This window comes from Manis javanica, chromosome 11, assembly GCF_040802235.1.
Source record: "Manis javanica isolate MJ-LG chromosome 11, MJ_LKY, whole genome shotgun sequence".
NCBI classification, from domain to species: domain Eukaryota; kingdom Metazoa; phylum Chordata; class Mammalia; order Pholidota; family Manidae; genus Manis; species Manis javanica.
The window spans coordinates 53,241,730-53,262,787 of NC_133166.1; the positions used below are offsets into that span (position 1 = coordinate 53,241,730).

General features: G+C 34.7%; 1 protein-coding gene across 3 annotated transcripts in view; it reads left to right on the forward strand.

The window, feature by feature from the left end:
- The window catches only part of HIPK3 (homeodomain interacting protein kinase 3), a 137,840-nt gene extending 119,221 nt beyond the window's left edge, over positions 1 to 18,619 (forward strand). For 2 of the 3 annotated variants that reach the window (XM_037019688.2, XM_037019691.2), the window contains exons 4-17: positions 2,414 to 2,533; positions 3,199 to 3,285; positions 3,775 to 3,959; positions 5,024 to 5,183; positions 5,571 to 5,694; positions 9,962 to 10,083; positions 10,349 to 10,473; positions 10,567 to 10,728; positions 10,885 to 10,947; positions 11,248 to 11,544; positions 11,854 to 11,994; positions 13,239 to 13,474; positions 13,769 to 13,893; positions 14,722 to 18,619. In XM_037019688.2, coding sequence (XP_036875583.1) covers positions 2,414 to 2,533; positions 3,199 to 3,285; positions 3,775 to 3,959; positions 5,024 to 5,183; positions 5,571 to 5,694; positions 9,962 to 10,083; positions 10,349 to 10,473; positions 10,567 to 10,728; positions 10,885 to 10,947; positions 11,248 to 11,544; positions 11,854 to 11,994; positions 13,239 to 13,474; positions 13,769 to 13,893; positions 14,722 to 15,198 — 2,424 coding nt within the window. In that variant the 3' untranslated portion in view covers positions 15,199 to 18,619. The remainder of the gene's footprint in view (positions 1 to 2,413; positions 2,534 to 3,198; positions 3,286 to 3,774; positions 3,960 to 5,023; positions 5,184 to 5,570; positions 5,695 to 9,961; positions 10,084 to 10,348; positions 10,474 to 10,566; positions 10,729 to 10,884; positions 10,948 to 11,247; positions 11,545 to 11,853; positions 11,995 to 13,238; positions 13,475 to 13,768; positions 13,894 to 14,721) is intronic. The other variant, XM_037019694.2, reaches the window with a different exon arrangement.
- Positions 18,620 to 21,058: the final 2,439 nt, after the last annotated feature.

The window sequence follows — 21,058 nt, forward strand, 5'->3', positions numbered from 1 at the left end:
AGACATTATGACCAAAAATAAGAAGTTCATTTGCCACTTTTTTTTTAGTGCCATTCCGACTGAGGTACATTAATTGCTCTGTTCTCTGTGCTCTTTTTGCACTTGTTTTCTTCATGATGGCGCTTCCTAGCTTAATTGCAGATTATGTGCTTAACTATTTATCTGTTGTACTTAATCACATGCTTTGAAGATTGGCACTGTATTTTACTCATCTGCCTATCTTCAGCATTTGACGCATAATAAATGCTCTGTGTATGTTTGTTGAAATTGAATCGTTGGCCACCTTTCCTACCATCTAAGAGACTCTGATGTAGGATCTATGTGCTGAACTCTTAGTAATTTTCATTTTCTGATCCTGTAAAATAAGGAACTCAGCCACTTGGGGAATGTGGGGTGAAGGGAAAGTGCCACACTTTAATGAAATAAAACTAATTTGTAAGGGGGCAATTTTAGTTACCAGTTCTTGTAAAATTGGGGATACAAATATGGATAAATATAGACTTGTCAGGAGGCACACAGTCTAGGGAAAACAGGCATGTAAAAAATATAGTGTTACAGATGCATTAAAATGGTTAGGTTCTTCGTGTGATGGAAGCACTGAGGAAAGTGATTTCCTCTGCTTGGGATGGGTAGGCAGAGCTTTACAAAGGAGAAGTTCTTGAATTGGGTCTTGGAGAAGAAATAGTGAAAGTCATATGGCTTTGGTGATTTGGGGAGGGGCACAGGGATGGTGATAAGCAGGAGTGAGAGAGCAATTTAGGGGAGAGAAACTAGCCTGTGCAAAGTTTAGCATGGTGCTAGCTGAGGCTGGAATACAGGAACACCTAAGAGCACGGGGGAGAGAAAGCTGGAGGGTCTGTATGCCATTTAAGAGATTTGGAATTGATCCTTTAGGCAGTGAAGTAATTTTATAGAGGAGAGTAGCAGTCAGATCTGCATTTTACCAAACTTGCTGTTAGCAGTGAGAATAATGAATTTGGAGTGAGTGGAGGGGTCATTAGGGAGACAGATAGACAAATAAAGAGGCTTGTGGAATTGTATAACTTAGAATTGAAGAAGACCTGAAATGGGGATAGAGAGGAGGTAAAGATATGAACAATACAAATGAAATGAAGGGTTAGGGTTAGGGTTTGGATGTTTGGGGGTAGGTGATGAGGGAGAGCTACTTGTCTGGCATCAGCTTCAGGTTTTGCATTTGGGTGGTTGATGTTCTATTCATCAAAGGGGGAAATACATGAGGCTTAACAGATCTAAGAGAAAATCAGTTTAGTATGTGTTCACTTTGAGGTGTCCAGAGGCCAGCTAGGTGGAGAGTTTCAGTAAGCAGTTGGAGCTACATCTCCAGAGATGGAGATAAATATTTAGATAAGATTTAGATATAAAGGTGTAGGAACTTGGGCTTGTTGAGGGAAAGAAGATATAAAACTGGAATGCAGTGACATATAAAGAATAAATAGAGTGTCAACAAGTAGGAAGAGAATTAGGAAAGAATGATGTGAAAGTGGAAGGGACAGTTTGTAGGCAGAAAAGTAATAGCTAATAGTATCAAAGCAAGATATGGGGGGAAGAGTGTTCCACACAAAACAACATTAACTTCAGAGGCTTGGGCTGGAGCTTTTCAGTGTCCTCTGAGAGAGCTCATCTACATCTGTGTCTCTCCCTCTCCTGACTCACCATACATACGCCAGTGACAATGATGTGTTCCTTCCAGTTCACCAAGTCTTTATCAGTTTCGCTCTCTTCAATCCACTCTTTCCTTTCTATACTGATTCAAGTCTCTAAGTTCAGGCCCTCCTCATTCCTCCTCTGGTCTCATCCTCTCACCATTCTTAGACATTACTTTAGAAGTATAAACTTGTCAATTTACTGCCCAGATTTCTCCAGTGGTATCTCATTATTACCTCATAGAGTAAACTCCAAACTTCTTAACTTATTAATAAAGATCTACCTGCTGACTCAGTTTCATTTCTTGTCACTTTTACTTAGTGAACCTTTGTACTTCCAGTCTCTGAATTAATGTGGATATTTTCTATTGATTTTCCATATTTATTCATATTTATAACCTTAGCATAAATCACGATAGATCACGTTCTCCCCACTCCTCCAGGGACTAATGAACACTTACTTGTCTTTTAATACCCAACTTGAGCATCACATCTTCTAGAAAACTACAGTTGTTTGAGTGTTCCTTTCTCTATCTTTCCATAAGCATGCATTTATTACAATATTTATAATACTATATTATAATTGGTTACTTGTCTGTTCCCTGCCAGACTGAATTTGTTGAGGGCACAGACTACATCATTTAATTCTTGATGTAACATCCAGCTTAGTGTCTGAAATCTAATAGGTATTCAATTATTATCTATTGCTTAAAAGAATAAACTGTTTTGTTTTGTTAATTATTTTTCAGATTCGATATATTTCTCAGACTCAAGGTTTACCAGGAGAACAGTTGTTAAATGTGGGTACAAAATCCACAAGATTTTTTTTCAGAGAAACAGATATTTCTCATTCTGGTTGGAGATTAAAGGTAATTCATTTAAAAAGAAACTAGAAAAACATTCTCCTAAGATGTCTCATGTATATGGATAATATTCTGCCTATTTTTATTGCATTTCTTCCCTTTTTTGAGTTTTCATTTTTAACTCTCGCCTCCTGTCCTCCTGCCTTTTCTTTTTTAAGTAAGAGAAGTCCTCTGTATAGCAGCTCATTCTCTAACCTGGTTACATAATTATTAATTCATCTTAAATGGTTTTTAATATTTTTTATGTGTATTAGTTCTGGGTTGTATGTTTTATCATCTTTACCCAGTTCTATATTATTAAGTTTCACAGAATAGGAGCTGAATCTAACCATTTACTATGTAACCTGAGTATCTAATTTATTACTAGGATCTTTGGAGGGATCAGAAAACTCTCAGTGTTTAACTTTTAATTAGTTATTTTGTTTAAGAAGTTTGCTGTGTATGTATGTATATATTATATATGTAAAATGTTTTTTGACCTGAACCAAGTTTTTCTCTCTTCTTTTTTTGGTTCTTTTAAAAAATATATTTTGATAGTTATTCTTTGAAACTATTACTTGCCTTGGGATGACCAATATATTTAGACTAAGTGTGTCAGAATTAAAGAAATAAAGCATTTATAAATGGTGGATAATAATATATTATTTTCTCTCTTTGATATATTCAATAAGACACTAGAAGAGCATGAAGCAGAGACAGGAATGAAGTCTAAAGAAGCCAGAAAGTACATATTCAACAGTCTGGATGATATAGTGCATGTGAGTACCACAGTTACATTTGTTGATCTAAAGATGGTGGACTTGAATGTTAAGGATGCCACACACATTAACCATTTTCTAAATGACTATAGAGTACTTGCTGTTTTTAAGCTTTTAAACAAAATTGATTCTTTGGTTTTAATCTTTCAGGAACTAAATTGCATTTGTCTTTATCAAATATTTAATTTATACTCTCCTGTTATTCAGTAACATGTATTTTATTTAAAAGAGAAAATCCTAGCAAACAAAATTTAAAAAAATATTTCACTAGAAATGGATACTTAGTTAAATTTTTTTTTCCTGCCTTGAGTGCTATTTGGCACTTCAAAACATTTTGAGGATTTGTTAAACTCAGTTGTATTTTCTTGCGTCAAAATAATTGTAGCCCTCTTTCCTGTGTTGATGTTATTATTTTTTAACTGTGAACCTTTAACATATACTACCTCCTGGCTTATTTTCATTTGATGATTTGAGATTTTTATTTCTTAGGTAAACACAGTGATGGATTTGGAAGGAAGTGATCTTTTGGCTGAGAAAGCTGATAGAAGAGAATTTGTTAGTCTGTTGAAGAAAATGTTGCTGATTGATGCAGATTTAAGATTTACTCCAGTTGAGACTTTGAACCATCCTTTTGTTAATATGAAACATCTTCTGGATTTCCCTCATAGCAACCAGTATGTTTAAAATCTTTTAAAACAATTCTGGAGAAATAATACTAAGTCTATAGAAAATCAGTATGTTAGAAAAATGATTCAATTTCTTCATTAAATGTAAGTAAACTGAGTCAAAAGAGGTTAAGCTTATTTGGCTAAGTTTACAAAGACTAGTAGATGGCAGCATAGAACTAGAACACAAATCTGAATTGGATTCCAGTTTTCTTTTTCCTAAATGCCATGATGAAAACAATTAAGTGATTTTGTTCTCACATGACATTCTTACCTTAGTGACCAGGAAAATATATAATAAAAGAAAGTGTTAACCATTTCCTCCCTCTTTTAAATCCTGCAAACTCCATTTTCAGTTTCCCTTCATACTCCACGTGCTTTCCTTTTCCCCTACTTTCTACTCTTTTGTGGAAGCAGAGGAGGTTTTTTATGGGTTAAAGAGAAGAAAGAGTATGTGCTCAAATTAAGAAGACATTTTCAGTCACCTTAAAATCTTGTGAATTCTTCGAACCCCAGATCTCTTTTTTTATAGGCTGAATGGAATAAAGTAAGTCACTTAAAATAGTTTCTTTTAATATTGTAGAAAGACTGAATGAAGAAGATACAGGAATGAACCAATATCCATTACTGTGGATTACCTTGAAAATTGGTATTTTTATCAAGCCCAACTACTCTCTCCACCCCAATCCCAACACTTAAAAATGTCTAATGGTTTCTATATATAGATACTTTGAAAACAGCATGATAACTGTGTACTTGATACCATTAATTTAGGGATGTGGAGATCTAGAAGTTTAGGAATAATTAATTTAGAGTAAGAATCATAAAATTAAATTGTGCTAACCAAAAAAGTGCTTTGATGTCTTTAAAAAAATTACAGAAATAAGATTTACTTGCTCTAAAATTTTATCTTTTGTAGGATTTCCTTGTAAATGTAGTGTTAGAAATAAGCAGATAAAGTGCAAGTCATCAATTTTTTTCTTGGAAATTTTTAAATATTATTAATGTACATTAATTTTAAACTACTCAACATTTAAAATAATATTACAGTTAACTTTCCCCATTTTTTGCAGTGTAAAGTCCTGTTTTCATATTATGGATATTTGTAAGTTCCACCCAAATTCATGTGACACAAATAATCACAATAAAACTTCACTTTTAAGACCAGTTGCTTCAAGCAGTACTGCTAATTTGACAGCAAATTTTACTAAAATTGGCACATTAAGAAGTCAGGTAAGAACTTCATAATTTATGCTCCTTTTTATGATTGCTCATTTTTTTTTGAATTATATGGGTTTCATGCCAGCAGTTAGAAGTTATAGTGATGGTGAAGTCTTAGTATGGTTATTCTATTAAATCTCTAATTAATTTCCGGGTAACAGTTGGAACATATTTACTCACTCACTTTTTTCCTTTTACCTTTAATTCTCTTGAGTATCTGCCACCTGCCCTTCTATGCCACAACTCTACAAAAATAGAGTTCAATAAAATCAGTTTCTGGGTCTATTTTTATTGTAGAATTAGGATTTTAAGAAATGCATATGAATTCTATTTATTAAAGCATATGTGTAACAATTAGAAGACTGCTCAGTATAATGCCACCTACATTGATTGTTTCAGGCGTTAACCACATCTGCTCACTCAGTTGTGCACCATGGAATTCCTCTGCAGGCCGGAACTGCCCATTTTGGTTGTGGTGATGCTTTTCAGCAGACGCTGATTATCTGTCCCCCAGCTATTCAAGGTATTCTTTTATTTAGATTACACTTTGAATTTAGGCATGCATTATTTTAAACACTCATTACTTACAAGGAGCTCCCTTGTAATCATCAACAAAACGAATATATGACAGCTATATCTTTTGTAGAGTCTAGCATGATAAAATACCTTAGTAGAAATTACTGAGCTTGGAAAGCTATGGGTTGTCCTATACTGGGCAACACTGCTCCATTTGCTCAGGTAAGTACATAGTATCTGGCTATTCAAGACTAGACGTTAAAGTGACTGAGAGCTCAGATTTGGTCAAAGGAGTTATGTCCTAAATTATAGTCTTGTTCTTTATACTCAGCTTAGGTTTTATTTAGAAAAAAGAGAGACAGAATGATCAGATTATGTCCATCATTTAGATGGAACTAGCAAATGAAAACTTGAGTGAGATGGGTGCAGAATACCTTTGAAGAGGCCATATGTTCTCAAACTGGGGAGTTTGTTAGTGCTTTTTAGCAAGTGATAGCAAATACTGCATGCCATTGGAATAATCAAACCAAAACCCTTCTTCTGAGGTCCTTTCCTAGCATTTCGTTCTTGCTAGGGTTTAACATGTACTTATGTCTTATTAAAACAAAAATTATGTACTTTTATTGAAGTATCATTGATATAAAATCTTATGTTGGTTTCAAGTATATAACACAGTGGTTCAACAATTACTCATTTAATTAAATCCTCCCCCCTGCTAGTGTCGTTACTATTTGTCAATAGAAAGATGTTACAGAATCATTGGCTATATTGTCCATGCTTTACTGCCATCCCCATGACCAACTTATACTATGATTAAGCATTTTTGTCCCCTTTACATCTGCTTATGTCTTAAAAGCAAAGATTAATTACAAATAGAGCCCTAAATGAGACTTTGAACTTGGTGGTGTTACTGTATAGTGTAAGTGAAAGCAGTTGGTGCTAGTCAGGACACCTGGATATAGTTCTGTTTCTGTCATGTGCTGTGTCATCCAAGACAAATCTGTTAACCTGTTTCACCCTTAGTCAAGGTAAACAAACAGAACAGGTACTGTCTCAGTCATTTCTAGCTCTAATACTTCTGAATTCTGAATGTTACTTGAATTTTTTACTTAATATTTGAGCAACTTTTGAAGTAGTTTTATTTTCATCTTTTTAATATTTGGGTTTTCATATAATGTTTCATTGAGAGAATGGTTTCTGCACTAAAAGTATATAAAATGACAACTTAGTGACTTATCAAGATGAAATTGTGGTCCAGTGGTGGTCTGTTAAGTTCTTGTGACAGTGACCCATGACTGGTCTCTGGTAATCAAAACACCCACATTATTGTATCAGCTCTCTTAAAGATGCTGTTGTGTTTCCTCAACTGTTCATTATAAAAATTTCAAACGTATAGAGAAGTTCAAAGAATAATATAATGCCTTCTACACTAATTTCAACAAATGTTAATTTTGCCATATTTAGTCTGTCTTTCTAGATGTAACACTTGATAGTAAGTGGTAGATATTTTTCTTCTAAATACCTAATACTGATGCTTTTTGTTTTTTAATTAGCTATCATTTAAGTGGTATCTCAACAAATGCATTTTCACTTAGATGAGTTTTTAATTTGTACTAACAAATAGATTGTTAGGTTCTAATTACCTCCCCCATGTACCAAAGTCCGTTTGAGGGCCACCCATCTACAGTGTGGTACATTTCATCAAGATTTGGAATAGCAGTTTTGTTTTCTTTTTTTCAGAGCCTACCTTCTGTTTTAGCAAAAACTTAAGAGACACATTTCTAAACATGGTGAGAATCATTCTTAAAACATTCAATGAAGTTAGATAAAGCTTTTATCATTTTATGTGGCTATAGTTGATAAAAGGTTAGTAAGGTTGGTGTACATAGGTTAACTATGAGTAGTTCATAATGTGGATAAGAGAAAGAAAAGGAGATAGCCTCAGACTCATTAACCTATTAAATATCAAGAACAGTACTTTTGAATTAGAATTAATAGTGACGCACAACCAATATGTTAGTTTATGTAAGAGGTGTGTAGTTGCAGCAAAAGGACAGGCAGGTTCTGTAAATACATTGTTTTGTCGTTTCTTATCTTAGGATAGTGTCTGCTTAGAAATAAAAGCTTTCCCTCAAGGAGTCATCTTAGCATCTCTGTAGAAAATCCCAGTATTGGTTGGTATTCTTACTGCTTTCCCTCATAATGTGCCAGTCCATTTGGAGGAAACATTTTTAAATGATTATTGGACTCTTCTTGGTTAACACTTATGATGCCATTATAATTTGTATTTAAAATAAATTTTATGTCTTTTCCTTTTTACTTTAAATTTTTTTCTTTGGGGCTTAATGTTTAGTCCTAAATTTAAGGCATATCATATAAAGATATTATGATATGTAGGCACAGATATATAGATATTATATCCATAATGTTGTACCTTTTTTAAGCAGAGAAGATATAGTCAAGCTTTTATTTAACAAGTCTGGATATATATTAAACAACCATTTAACATTATTTGGCTGTATGAAGAGTTAGTAATTCATCCCTCTGGATGAAAGCTGCTACTTCAGAATCAAATGCATTCCAGTAAAATTCTCCTCTGTTCTACTAGAACCATATTTAAACTTTTTGTACCCAACTCTCAAGTATTAAAGTAAATCTAATTGAAGACAAAGTTTTAGCTAACCAAATAATGATATAGAAAATTGGAATCTTAACCTACTGTTGAATTTGATTTAAAAAATAAAATCAAAACCTAGAGCTCATGAAGAGAGAAGATAATGGAACAGTTCTTCTCATCTTTAAGGCATTGATTATGAGGAGAATTTAAGGGCAATGTGATTTTTGTTGGGATTTGAGAATTTGCTCTGTCCTTTCATCCTTGTCAAAGTGAATTCTGCTTTTTTCTCTGATGAGATTGTCTATTGCTGCAATATATCTGCACTGCCTGGGTGTGCTTATATTCCATTTCTTGGAGAGTTTGCTGATCAAGACATGCTTTTTGGAAGGGGTAAGAAGGTCAGTTTTAAAAAATAATCTGTAAATTTTTGTTAAATTTAATTCATATCTAGCTCTTGAGGTAGAGCTCAGAGTATAGAGCACCCTGGCAGTAGGATAAACGCCTCTGTGAAACAAATAAACACAACAGAATTAATATTTTCTCCTTAGGATTAATACTTAACATTATACTTGTACAATAATAATTGTAAGGTTATTTTACAATAGGAAAAGAAAACAGTTGTAATATTTTTCTCTTACGGCTGATCAGAAATAACCAAGATCATTTTAAACCAAAAGCTGATTATATTATCTGCCAGCCATATTGAAAGTAACTGCTACAGTAGACTGGAATTATGAAATACTGAATTTATTCTATTCACTGAGCTTTCTGTCCCTGAAATCTTGTTAGTCAAGGCTCTGTGTTGGGTGATACTACTAAACTGTCTCTAAGTTTAATATTATGAGACTTAATATTTGCAAGGTGCTTTTGCAATGTATGAAACAGAAATGTTAACATTAACAGGATTAACATGGCTGGTAATCCTGCTTTTTAAGTTTCTTAGTGGGTAAGCAAAATGGAACATGTTTGTTTTGGGATTCCAGCAGCTCTCCACTAGGAATACTAGTGCATTAAGCTACACTGGTCAAAGCTTAATCATATCATCATATTAGGCAGAAAAGGTTAATTTTGCTTTTCCCTTTGGAGATTAAAATAAGTGTGTCACCCCTGAATTTAACCATCATGTAAATCATTATGGCCATGGAAGTGTGAAATTGAATACATTCTCCCATTGCTGCCAAGAGTGTAAGATCCTGTACAGTTCTTTAAAAAAAAAAAAAGCATAGCTGAAAGTTTATATGAAAAGATGAACATTTACTTGCCAGAGGATCAGGATGTTAGGTTAGATTCACCTGTCCATGTCCTTTATCATAATGTCAGAACTATTTGAAAAGGGAAAGAGAACTACAGTAGTAAACTTTAAAAAGAACGGGAAGTTTCAAGAAAAATATACGAACTAAATTTGTGGTATGCATTTTAAAACAGTAGGAAGAGTAGCTTTATAACCATTTTTGGAATGATGTACTACAAGGTAGATAGAAAGTACCTCACTTTCCTAATAGATTGCTTTGTTAGTGTTATGAACATTTTTTGTAGGGGATGGTTTTATAATCCTAATCAGAATTTTATCAGTTCTTTGAGTTTAAAAGAATTTTGTAAGTTAACTCAGAGAAAGATTTTTTCTTTTACCTGAGAACTGTTCTTCTCTATTTCACAGGTATTCCTACAACACATGGTAAACCTGCTAGTTATTCAATAAGGGTTGATAATACAGTTCCCCTTGTAACTCAGGCTCCAGCCGTACAGCCACTACAGATCCGACCAGGAGTTCTTTCTCAGGTTGGTACTAATTCATTATTTTTGCATATGTGCTGTCTCCTTATACTCAAGTAGGGGTGCTGATCCATGTATAATGTATCAGCTTATGCTGTTGGGAAACAACAAAATGACCTGAATGGGAATCCAATCCTTTGTAGATTATTGACTTAAACTTATTTAATTATTAGATCATTACATTAATATGTTTTTTTATTTTAAGATGTAGAAATGATGAATTACTTGCAACTGATTAGGTTTCATTTGTTTTTTCTTTTTGGTGTATCAGACTTGGTCTGGTAGAACACAGCAGATGCTAGTACCTGCCTGGCAACAGGTAACACCCATGGCTCCAGCTACTACTACGTTAACTTCTGATGGTGTGGCTGGTTCACAAAGGCTTGGAGACTGGGGGTAAGTCAAAAACAAAAGTACTTATTTGAGAATAGTTTGCAAAGGTAGATCTTGGTAAAGAAGGGATTCAATTTTTCTAAACTTTCTCCCTAGGAAAATGATTTCACATAGCAATCATTATAGCTCAGTGATGCCGCCGCCTCTTCTAGCCAATCAGATAACTCTATCGGCTCCCCAGCCAATTAGTGTGGGCATTGCACATGTTGTCTGGCCTCAGCCTGCCACTGCTAAGAAAAACAAACTGTGCCAGAACAGGTTGGTACTGATATATTAACTTTCCTCTGCATTTTGAGAATAAATCTTTAAAATTGAATTTGCATGTACACTAAAGGGTCACACTGTTGTATTCAAAATGACCTCTTTGTTAGCTTTGTTACAAACACTAAGCGAGCTCCCTTCTCAATTTCTCAGAGGTATTTTGGTAAGACTAATGGAATGGGAGCCAGGAAGAGAGGAAATAAATGCTTTCAGTTGGTAAGATTGTCTTTATTGCCCTTTTGATTTGTTACCTACCTATAACTTTAGACAATGTTATACATTCAGATATCACATTGACCAAAAAATGGTCATTTGAATGCATGTAAATGCAATCTACACTGATCTTTCTAGAGCTGTTTTATATTTCACAAAAAACTTACAGTCTGTGTTAGTGTGTTATATACATGATCTTGAACAAATGAAGGTTCATGTTATTTTAACAAGATATCTTAGAAGAATGTTATTTACATATTTTGATTTTAGAAATAACACATTATTCTGTTCATTTGATTGCAGGAGTAATTCATTGCAGAATACCAGTGTCCCACATTCAGCATTTATTTCTCCAAAGATAGTAAATGGGAAAGATGTTGAGGAAGAAAGTTGTATAGAAACACAGGACAATCATAACTCAGAAGAAGAGGCAAGAGATTGCTGTGAAACGTCTATCAGACAGGACTCTAATTCATCAGTTTCAGACAAACAGCGGCAAACCATCGTCATTGCTGACTCCCCAAGTCCTGCAGTGAGTGTGATTACTATTAGCAGTGACACTGATGAGGAAGAGACGCCGCAGAGACACTCACTCAGAGAGTGAGTACCAAAAGCAGTTTCCTGTCCTTATGCCACCCACACCTGTATGTAATAATGGTGGCGCCCTCTGACATGGTGAAAAGCTTTCTGTGACTTATTCCCTGGCTGTCAGTTTCCTTTGGAACAAGTGCATGAATAGTACTTAAAATAATTATTATATAATTTTTCCTGTGTTTATAAGCTTTAGATTTTGTCCATGTTGGTCATTCTTAAATGTATCTAAATAAGTAATATAAATTTGACTGGGTAGGACAAAAGGTATATCTTCTCAGTTTTAACCCATGTTTTCCCCCTTCCCTCTTTCACTAGATGTAAAGGCAGTCTAGATTGTGAAGCTTGCCAGAGCACTTTGAATATTGATCGGATGTGTTCTCTAAGTAGTCCTGATAGTACTCTGAGCACCAGCTCCTCAGGGCAGTCAAGCCCATCCCCTTGCAAGAGACCGAACAGGTAATGGAATTTCAATAGCAGTATATAGCAAATACTAAGACTACTAAAAAGCCTATGATTTCTTCTGTTGTTTAAATTAAGTTCCTGCCAATTTATCACAGTGGTTTCTCTTAAACATAATTTTGAACTAGATCACTTTTTATAAACTCAGGTTTTAGTAGTAATTTTCTCTATCGTTATAAAACATCTAAATGAAAACTTGAGGTCCTAATAAATGATTGTTAAGCAACCATTTGTTTTTGAAAGGGTAAAAAAGCTACATTCTCAATTTCAGCTCCATAGTACTATTGTTAAGTTTTGAATAAGAACATATATTTTAGTGAAATAAAAAGGAATGTTTTGTCAGTGAACTACATTTGATTTCATCTTTCAGAGATTCTTTTTCTAGTTGGAAACAAAGTTTGAAACATTTTTAAGACTTCAATTTATCTTCTCTTTTTTTCTTTAGTTAGGAAATATGATATTGAATACTTACAACCAGAACTGTGGAAGATACAAAGAAATTTTAACACATCTTATAAATTGTGTATGATGTGGTGTAGAAGTTGACATACACACATACACACATAAATAAATATACATATAAAATATATATGCATATATAAATTAGTAGAAGATATAAAAATATACATACGAAAAGAGGTGCTTCAAATGGTTAAATATGAACTGAGTCATTAAAACAGACAGTAAATGTTGTAGAAATCCTAAAGGGAGAGAGATTGCCAGGGCCAGAGAGGGTCAGAAAGAGGAGACAAGTATGGGATTCTGGCTAGGCCATCAGAGGTCAGAAGACCCTTCAGATCAACTGGTTAGTTAGAAGGACTCAAATTACAGTAAAAGCATGTATCCTAATGTTAGAACTTAATTTGAAACATCCAATTCACATGCTTACATGTTTGTACATTTCATTTAAATTACCTGGAGCAGTGCTTCTTTTATAGTGTCTTGCTGGCATTTTTTTGAATTTATGAACTCATGCTATGGATCAAGTGGAAAGGGAAAGGAGAGAAAATTAAGTGCCGAAAGTATATTCCTGAGTAGGAGAGGATTAGGGTTGGCAGTCTGAATAGAGATTTAATGTGAAAGTCTAAGGAACCTATGAAAATGCTCTTCTTAGACAAGGAGGAAGTTGTAATTAGGAAATAACTGAATAAGATTCTCATCAATTTGATGGAGCCTGAATATTATTTAACTTTAGATTTTATGTTGAAAACATGATTCCTAAAAATGCTCCCTTATTGTAGTATGTCAGATGAAGAGCAGGAGAGCGGGTGTGATGCTGTGGGTGGCTCGCCAACGTCCGGCTCTTCGGGACATGACAGCCCATTTGCAGAGAGCGGTTTCGTGGGGGACACTCGTCAGGACACAGAGCTGGTAACCTCTGCCAGCACAGAACCCAGACCAGCTGTTTGTACTGTTGGGGTGCCGCCTGTGGGGCTAGAAAACGGATTAAGTGCTGATGAGCATATGGCAAACACAGGTACCTGAGTCCTCCCTGTTCCCTAATTACCCCTTAAAAGGTCTTAATTTGGGAACATCAAAGACTAACATGACCAGCGTTATCTCTCAATTTCCAACTTGACATGCCAAATCTGCTGTACAAAAGAAATCTCTTCAGGTTTCATGCAATGCTTGGACACCATGTGATTCTTTTTTTCTTTTTGTTTAATTTTAAGGTTCTTAAATCACTATTGTGTAAAATATCGAAAGCCCTTTCTAATTTTTACATGAGAAAGAAAAAACATTAACTTTTTAATTTCTTAATTGGTGCCAGATACTATATGCCAGCCATTAATAAAAGGCCGATCTGCTCCTGGGAGATTAAACCAGACTTCCACAGTGGGGAATCGTCAGCAAAAATTGACAGCATTCCAGCAGCAGCATTTGAATTTCAGTCAGGTGTGTTTGTGAATTCATGAATGTCTGCAGATTCAGCTGTTTTTCACTTGGGAAGTGGGGAGGAAGATTCCAAAACTCTGTACAGCCTTAATAAATTTATCCCTTTTCATTATTCCAAGTGACTAAAGAGTAATCAGCCTAATAAATAGGATCAGTAAGCAAATTATCCATTCAACTTGAATTCTTCAGAAAGATTAGGCTCTTAGATTCTCAGATAATTTTTTAGTGTTTGTTGTCTTAGAACCTTTAAATTAGAATGCACACTAATTGATCAATGGCTACACTTTCTGTGTGTCAGTAGTAGGGATAATGGCGGGTTATACTGAGTGCTTTTCATCTATTCCTAACTATGCTCGGTAGTTGAGTTTCACTTGGGTAAACAAAAAAAATCACTGATAATGGAGTCAGACCTATGTTCAAATCCTGGTTTTGCCAAATATATTTATTTTACCTTGGCCAGCTCTCTTAACAAATATGGATCAATAGTGGGAATACTAGCTATATTGTGGGGTTGTTTTAGAATTCAATGACATCATGTGTGTAAAATGTTAGCCTTACATACAGTAAGGGCTCCACAAATGGCAGCTATTGGTAGTAGTGGGGTTAGTGATACGGCTCTCAGTGGTAGCAGCAATGTTGATACTTCATAACATGTAGTAATAAATACTAAAATATGAATACTAATATATATAATCAATATTTTCTCTTCCTTAGTATATGCTAAGATCTGAGAGATTATTAGTTAGAGAATATGTTGTAGTTTCCCTTTTTAACTTTCTTTTTAACTTATAAAATATCTATTCAGTCCTTATTGTTTGTTTTGGGTAGGTTCAGCACTTTGGATCTGGGCATCAAGAGTGGAATGGAAACTTTGGACATCGAAGACAGCAAGCTTATATCCCTACTAGTGTTACCAGTAATCCATTCACTCTTTCTCATGGGAGTCCCAATCACACAGCTGTGCATGCCCATCTGGCTGGAAATGCGCACCTTGGAGGACAGCCTACTCTACTTCCATACCCATCATCAGCCACCCTCAGCAGTGCTGCACCTGTGGCCCACCTCTTAGCCTCTCCATGTACCTCAAGACCTATGTTACAACCTCCGACTTATAGTATCTCCCATCCCAGCGGCATAGTTCACCAAGTCCCAGTGGGCATAAACCCCCGTCTGTTACCATCCCCAACCATTCATCAGACTCAGTACAAACCAATCTTCCCACCACATTCTTTCATTGCAGCATCACCTGCATATACTGGATTTCCACTGAGTCCAACAAAACTCAGCCAGTATCCGTATATGTGAGAACTCAAAAAGAGAGTATATTGAGGAAGCTCAATGGTAAAAACATTTGATTAAAATTAAAACATGGTATTGAATAAATATTAGCCATGGCACAAGAAAATTATTTTTGAATCATGTAGACTTGGGTGCAATTTAAACAACTTTGAGCTTTAAAAAAAAACTCACTTTTAATGTGTTTTGCACATTTGGTATAACTTGTCTTTGGTCATGTTATCTTCTTACGTAGTAACTAGACAGGTGACTTACGGGAGCAGAAGCCCAATTTTGCTCCTGCTATTTTTTATAAAATTGCCTTCTAACTAGTGCAAGACACGTCCACATTTGGGAAGCCATTCTGTGTACAGACTTAGAGCAACAGATGCACATATGTCAGAATTACAGCATACAAGTGAATTGTATTATCTGTGTCTTAGCGTATAAATGTTGGGTCACTTACCTAAGAAATTGAGCTATTGTTCTTTACATTTGCATGTGTCTTTGCATGGGCAAAATGTTGCCTAGACTTTGCTCTTAAATGTTGTTCTAATAATCTCAGCTGCATTGTAAACCGTTCCCACACATAGTGCCTTAAATATTTGAGGTTGTTAATGTTACTAGCTATATATAAATGTTGAGGACTGCAGCACTTAAAATCCAGACCTGTTCTTTAGTTTTCTTTTGATAGAGTAATGTTCATTTTCAGTTTTGTGTGGTATGATTTCAGGTCTTAGCTGTTTTTTCCTTACTAAGAGGGCAGCATGTCTGCTATAGCTGAATTCTGCTGTCTGAGTTTTCAGAATGATCTAGCTTCAAGAAAAGCAAGCAGTAGTAGTGCTTAAGAAAAATTGACTCAGTATCTAATGGATAGTTGACATGTCACAACACAGCATTTTATATACTGTTAAGTGAACTGCAATACAATCTAAGTTTATTTTGGGAGTGTTTGCTGTATAATTGGATTTCATAAAATGTTTTAGAGGTACAGTAGGCATGACTTTGAATAGATAATGAAAGAAAATGCAAAATACTCATTGATTCATGATGTGGTTTCATCTTAGCTTGGGCAAACCATGCAGTATTTAATAAATAGTAGCAGAATATTTACTATTGAAGCTTGAAAAGATGTGAGTTCTTTGTGTGCAATTTTTCATTATGCATGTGAGAGGGTTTTTTTTTTTTTAAGTATTTTTACATTGTAGTACTTGTTTTGCTTGTTGGTGGTGTTTGCTTATTTAATACATTCCGTCAAGGACAGAAATTACATGCTTTTTTTCCTAGGGAGTGTGTCTTGGTTTTTCCCTTTTCCTTTTTTTTTTTTTTTTTGTGGTGGTGGTGGTTATGTTTAAATGAAGTTGCTTTTACAGCACCAAAGACTTAATCATCCATTTCCTATATAAAAGGTAGCTACTTTTTTGCATAGACCTCAAGTATATTGTAGTGTAGAGATGGAATTTAAGGAAAGGTATTAAACAGGCTGTGTTTTAGCTTATGGGCAAGTATAAACTGTATCATTTATCTTGAATGTATCATAGATAAGCTGCTATATAACGATTGCCACTTCAGATAGCTGTGAAATTAGGTGATTAACTAGTTGTTATTTAGCCTTCTAATTTCTGTACAAGTCTAATTACATGAAATAGAAGTTGGGATTTTGATTTTTTTACTTTGCTTTTTCTGTTTGGAGTGTCATTGTAACTACTGTATTGTAAATGATGGAAAATAATTGCATATGTTATTTTGGGGTGTGTTATTTGCATCAGTATTTTATCTATTAATGTTTGTGCTCATCACTGCATATAAAAAAACTTGGATGTATCAATGTAACTTAATTTTTTATTTTCATACTGGCATTGTAGACACTTGAGGAAGCTGTATCTTGCAGGCTTGACTTAACTTTTTTCCTTAAAAATCTGGAATATAATCTTACAGCATTTACTGGAATAAACAGTACAAAGCATTTGATATAAAATTCTCCAAATGTTTTGGATTTACAACATTTCTTTGGTAAATGAATTGCATACCACTAGTACAGCTCTAGTACAGCATTGACAATAAGCTAATAATGGATAAACTTTTCTTTACTCCATTAACACAAGCAGTGTTTTATTTAATAATCATCAATGAAATAAATGTGCCTGAAATTGATTTTTAAAAATTACAGTATTAGATCATAAAATAAAAACCAGCAGTACATTTTTAGTCACACTGAAAATGAAGGACTTAATTATCCCCACAAGTTTCAGTGTTTTTAGTAATCAACTCTATGCATTTTATATAAATAGAAATATATGTATATTACACATAAAAAAGGAGTAGCCTAAGATTAATTTAAAAGATTATTTACAGATGGCAAATTTATGGTGTCACTATTTAAGTAAACTTGCTGCCCTCCACAGCCTCCTTCTTTTATTTATATGGCCCAGCAGATGACTAGTATCTATCTGCTCACTTCTTGAAAAAGAATCAAAGCTAGCAGTGGATGTTTTAGAAACACCAAGTGCAAAGGGTTGATTGATGTTTGTACCACAGGTTCAAAACTGGCTAAATTTTCTTTGTGTTTGGGGCCATGTTACTACCCTGAAATGTTGTATTTCTGTATTTCAATTTCAAGACTGAGGTTGTCTTATTAATTAACATAAATGTTTTCATAGTATAATAGTAATGTTTCATAAAAGTGTACTCCAGTTAAGTACACTTCTAACTGATTTCTAATCATGGGCTTTTTATGTGTTTAAAGATAAAAAATTTGAAAATCCTGCTAAAGTGTAAATTGAGCATATTGACAAAATAATCTGGATACTCTTTTTAAAGCCATTTTCTCAGTTTTCTTTGGTTTTAATGCTTTCTTAAATAAAACACTGCATGACTTCCAAGTTGCTCATTTGCATACTATTTTAATTTTCAGATCATTTTTTTATCAAATACCTTGATGTTTAGCTTTCCCTTCAGGGTTTTTAACTAAATATGTTACTGTAGTAGCAAAACCTTAACATTTTTAAAATGTCTACTACTAGTTTTAAACTTGGTTTGTGTTAAGTAAAAGTTAAATCATACACTGCAAGGTGTAGGAAGATTTGTTTTAATGAATCCAATGATAATTTGATTATTAAGTTTGAACTGTTAACTGTTTAATAATTTTAGATTTGTGGCTTTCTTTAGTTTGTTTTTGCTTTTACTTTTGTGCTACACTAGTTTGCCATGTAGCAGTTGCACTGTGCAATATTACAATAAGGACTGGGAAAATTTTTATGGATGTAATGTCTATTACAGTTTGCGATAGTATTTCTCTCTAGTTCTCAGTGATTTAAATGTGACCAAGCCTTCTGTACTTTGTCACAAAAAGCGGGTTTTCCAGGTGACTATTTTGGTGAGTGTCAAAATAAGAATTTATGGTGTATTACTGTCGATTCACTTTGAATTAAAATATATATATTGCAGCAAACAGCTTGTTGACTTTTTTTCCATCCCAGTACTGCTTACAGAGAAGGGAAGGAAAGATTAGTAGCATTGAGTACCTAACTACATGTTACCCCAAAACCACCTGGGAGATAGGTATTATATTCATTATATAAGTGAAGAAATAGGCTTAGACTAGGTCAGTTGTCCAAAGTCCCACCTACAATAAGTGGGTGAATCTGAGATAAGAACCAAGCTATCCAACCATGATTAATCTACTTTCCACCACTTTATAAACTGAAGGCTGAAGCAGTGTGCCAGAAGTGCTGCAACCTCAGGATAACCATAGCTCATTTCTCTTGAATGTTGCTTGCCTGAATACAGGTTTTTGAGGTAAATATTTGTGTTCAGTATGTATGGGTGAAGAAGAGGAAATTGACATGTGTTTTTAAGATACTAAACATGAGACTTTGATAGAGCATGTTAGTAGTGTGCCAGTTTTGATTATGTCCTCAAATACTTTCTCATACTTTGAGGATCTAACTTGAGAATGACTTCAGGAAAGTTTTTTGGGGAGCACACCAGTCAGAATATGTAGTCTATCAGAGCACATCAGTGAGAGTACATATTCTCAATCTCTCTCAGTAAACTTTTAATTGAGGTATAACATATATGCACCTTGATGTCTGGCTTTTTTCCATCATTTTATTTGTAAGATACATCCATGTGTGTAGTTGTGGTTCACTTGTCATTGCTGGATAGTATCCTTTGCATATGAAATTGATTTCTCTGTTTTGTTGATGGATATTTGAGTTATTTCCACTGTTTGGCTATTAATGAATAGTGCTGCTATGAACTTTTTTTTTCAGATCTTCTGGTGAACATGTATGCATTCCCCTGGGTATATATTTAGGTAAGGAATTGCTTAGGTCACGGTATACATATGTTTCACATTGTTAGATACTGCAAACAGTATTACAAAGTGCTTAAGTTTATTTACACTCACTGGTAGAGTATGAGAGTTCTAGTTACTTTACATCCTCAAACATTATGTTTTTTTCTTCACCTTAGTCATTCTTGTGGATGTGAGTTGTTCAAAATAATGTGGATGTTTTCATGTAGCTTAAAGCACCAAGCCTACATGTAGAGGAAATCCAGACTTCGCAATTTGCTTGAAGGTAAATTGGCTTTTTGAGAATACAGGTTTCCCCCCATCTGAAAGTAGAGTGCTCCTATGAAACCTCTTGTAAGCTGAATGGTATAAGGGGAAGGAGTAATTGCCATTAATTCATGTGGAAAATTTTTGAGTATTCCTGGACCCCAGAAATCACCTCTCAGGCTTTTCTAATACCTTAGGATGCATCTTGCCAACTGATGCACAAAATAGAGAGAAAGCACAGATGCTCAGACAGTGCAAAGCTTTGGTGATGATGCTGAGGTGTTGAGTATAGTTACCAGGGAAGGAGCTTGATGAAGCCACTCTGACTTTTCTGGGTGTGTGATGCCTCTAAGGACTTGCTGCAAAACAAATACCACTATTTTTGCTTTTCACCTTACTAAAAACCTATTAGTATCTGTTTTGCTAACTGAAAGAAATGGGAAGAGGATTTTCAGAAAAGTAAAACAGTGTAACACTAACTTTAGAAAAGCAAAGATACCTGTACTAGGAAATATTCAGTTATTTAAGTGCATCTAGGAATACAAAATACATTTTTTTGTAAAGAGATGAAAAAAGTCTTTGAACAGCCCATAGAAATCAGCCAGTACCTAGTACAGTGGGTATGTTGTGAGTTACTCAATAATATTTATGAAGCATCTGTCATGTTCTCAGCATTGTATGCTAGGCATTTATCAGTGGACAAAATAGAAAGTTCTTTTGTTCTTATGGATCTTTTCTGTGGGAGGAAAAGATTTAAAGTAAATAAGTTCAGTAGGGTTAAGTGGAGTGAGGATATTGATCAAGTGACTGGAGGGGACGTGCTTCAGGGAATGCCACAGTGAGGAGACAGACACATGGGTTGTAATAAGGAGAATCCTAGTCAGCCCTCCAGGGGAAGAGTATCTCTCGCAGAGGGAGCAGCAAGTTCAAAGGACTTAGGTCAGTAATAAGCACTGAGGAGGCAAAACAGGAAAGTGGTCTTTGAGGCCAGGGAAGAAGAGTGGGAGGGGGGAGCAGGAGCTAGAAGGCAAGAGCTAGATCTGTGGGCATACAGGCCTTTGTCGGGAAAGGAGTCTAGATTAAATGCCATATGTTGTGGGAAGCCATGAGAGGATTTTAAACAGGAAAGCAGTATGACCTGACTGTCACGCAGAGTAATTGCAGGGCCTGAGTGGAATCTAGAAGACCAGACCTGAGTGCCCAGATGAGAAATACTGGACACCAGTCCTTTGTCAAGACATTATGAATATTTTTTCCCAGTTTGTGACTTGTCCTTTAATTTTCTTTACAGGGCATTTGGAAGAGCAAAGGTTTTAAATTTTGATA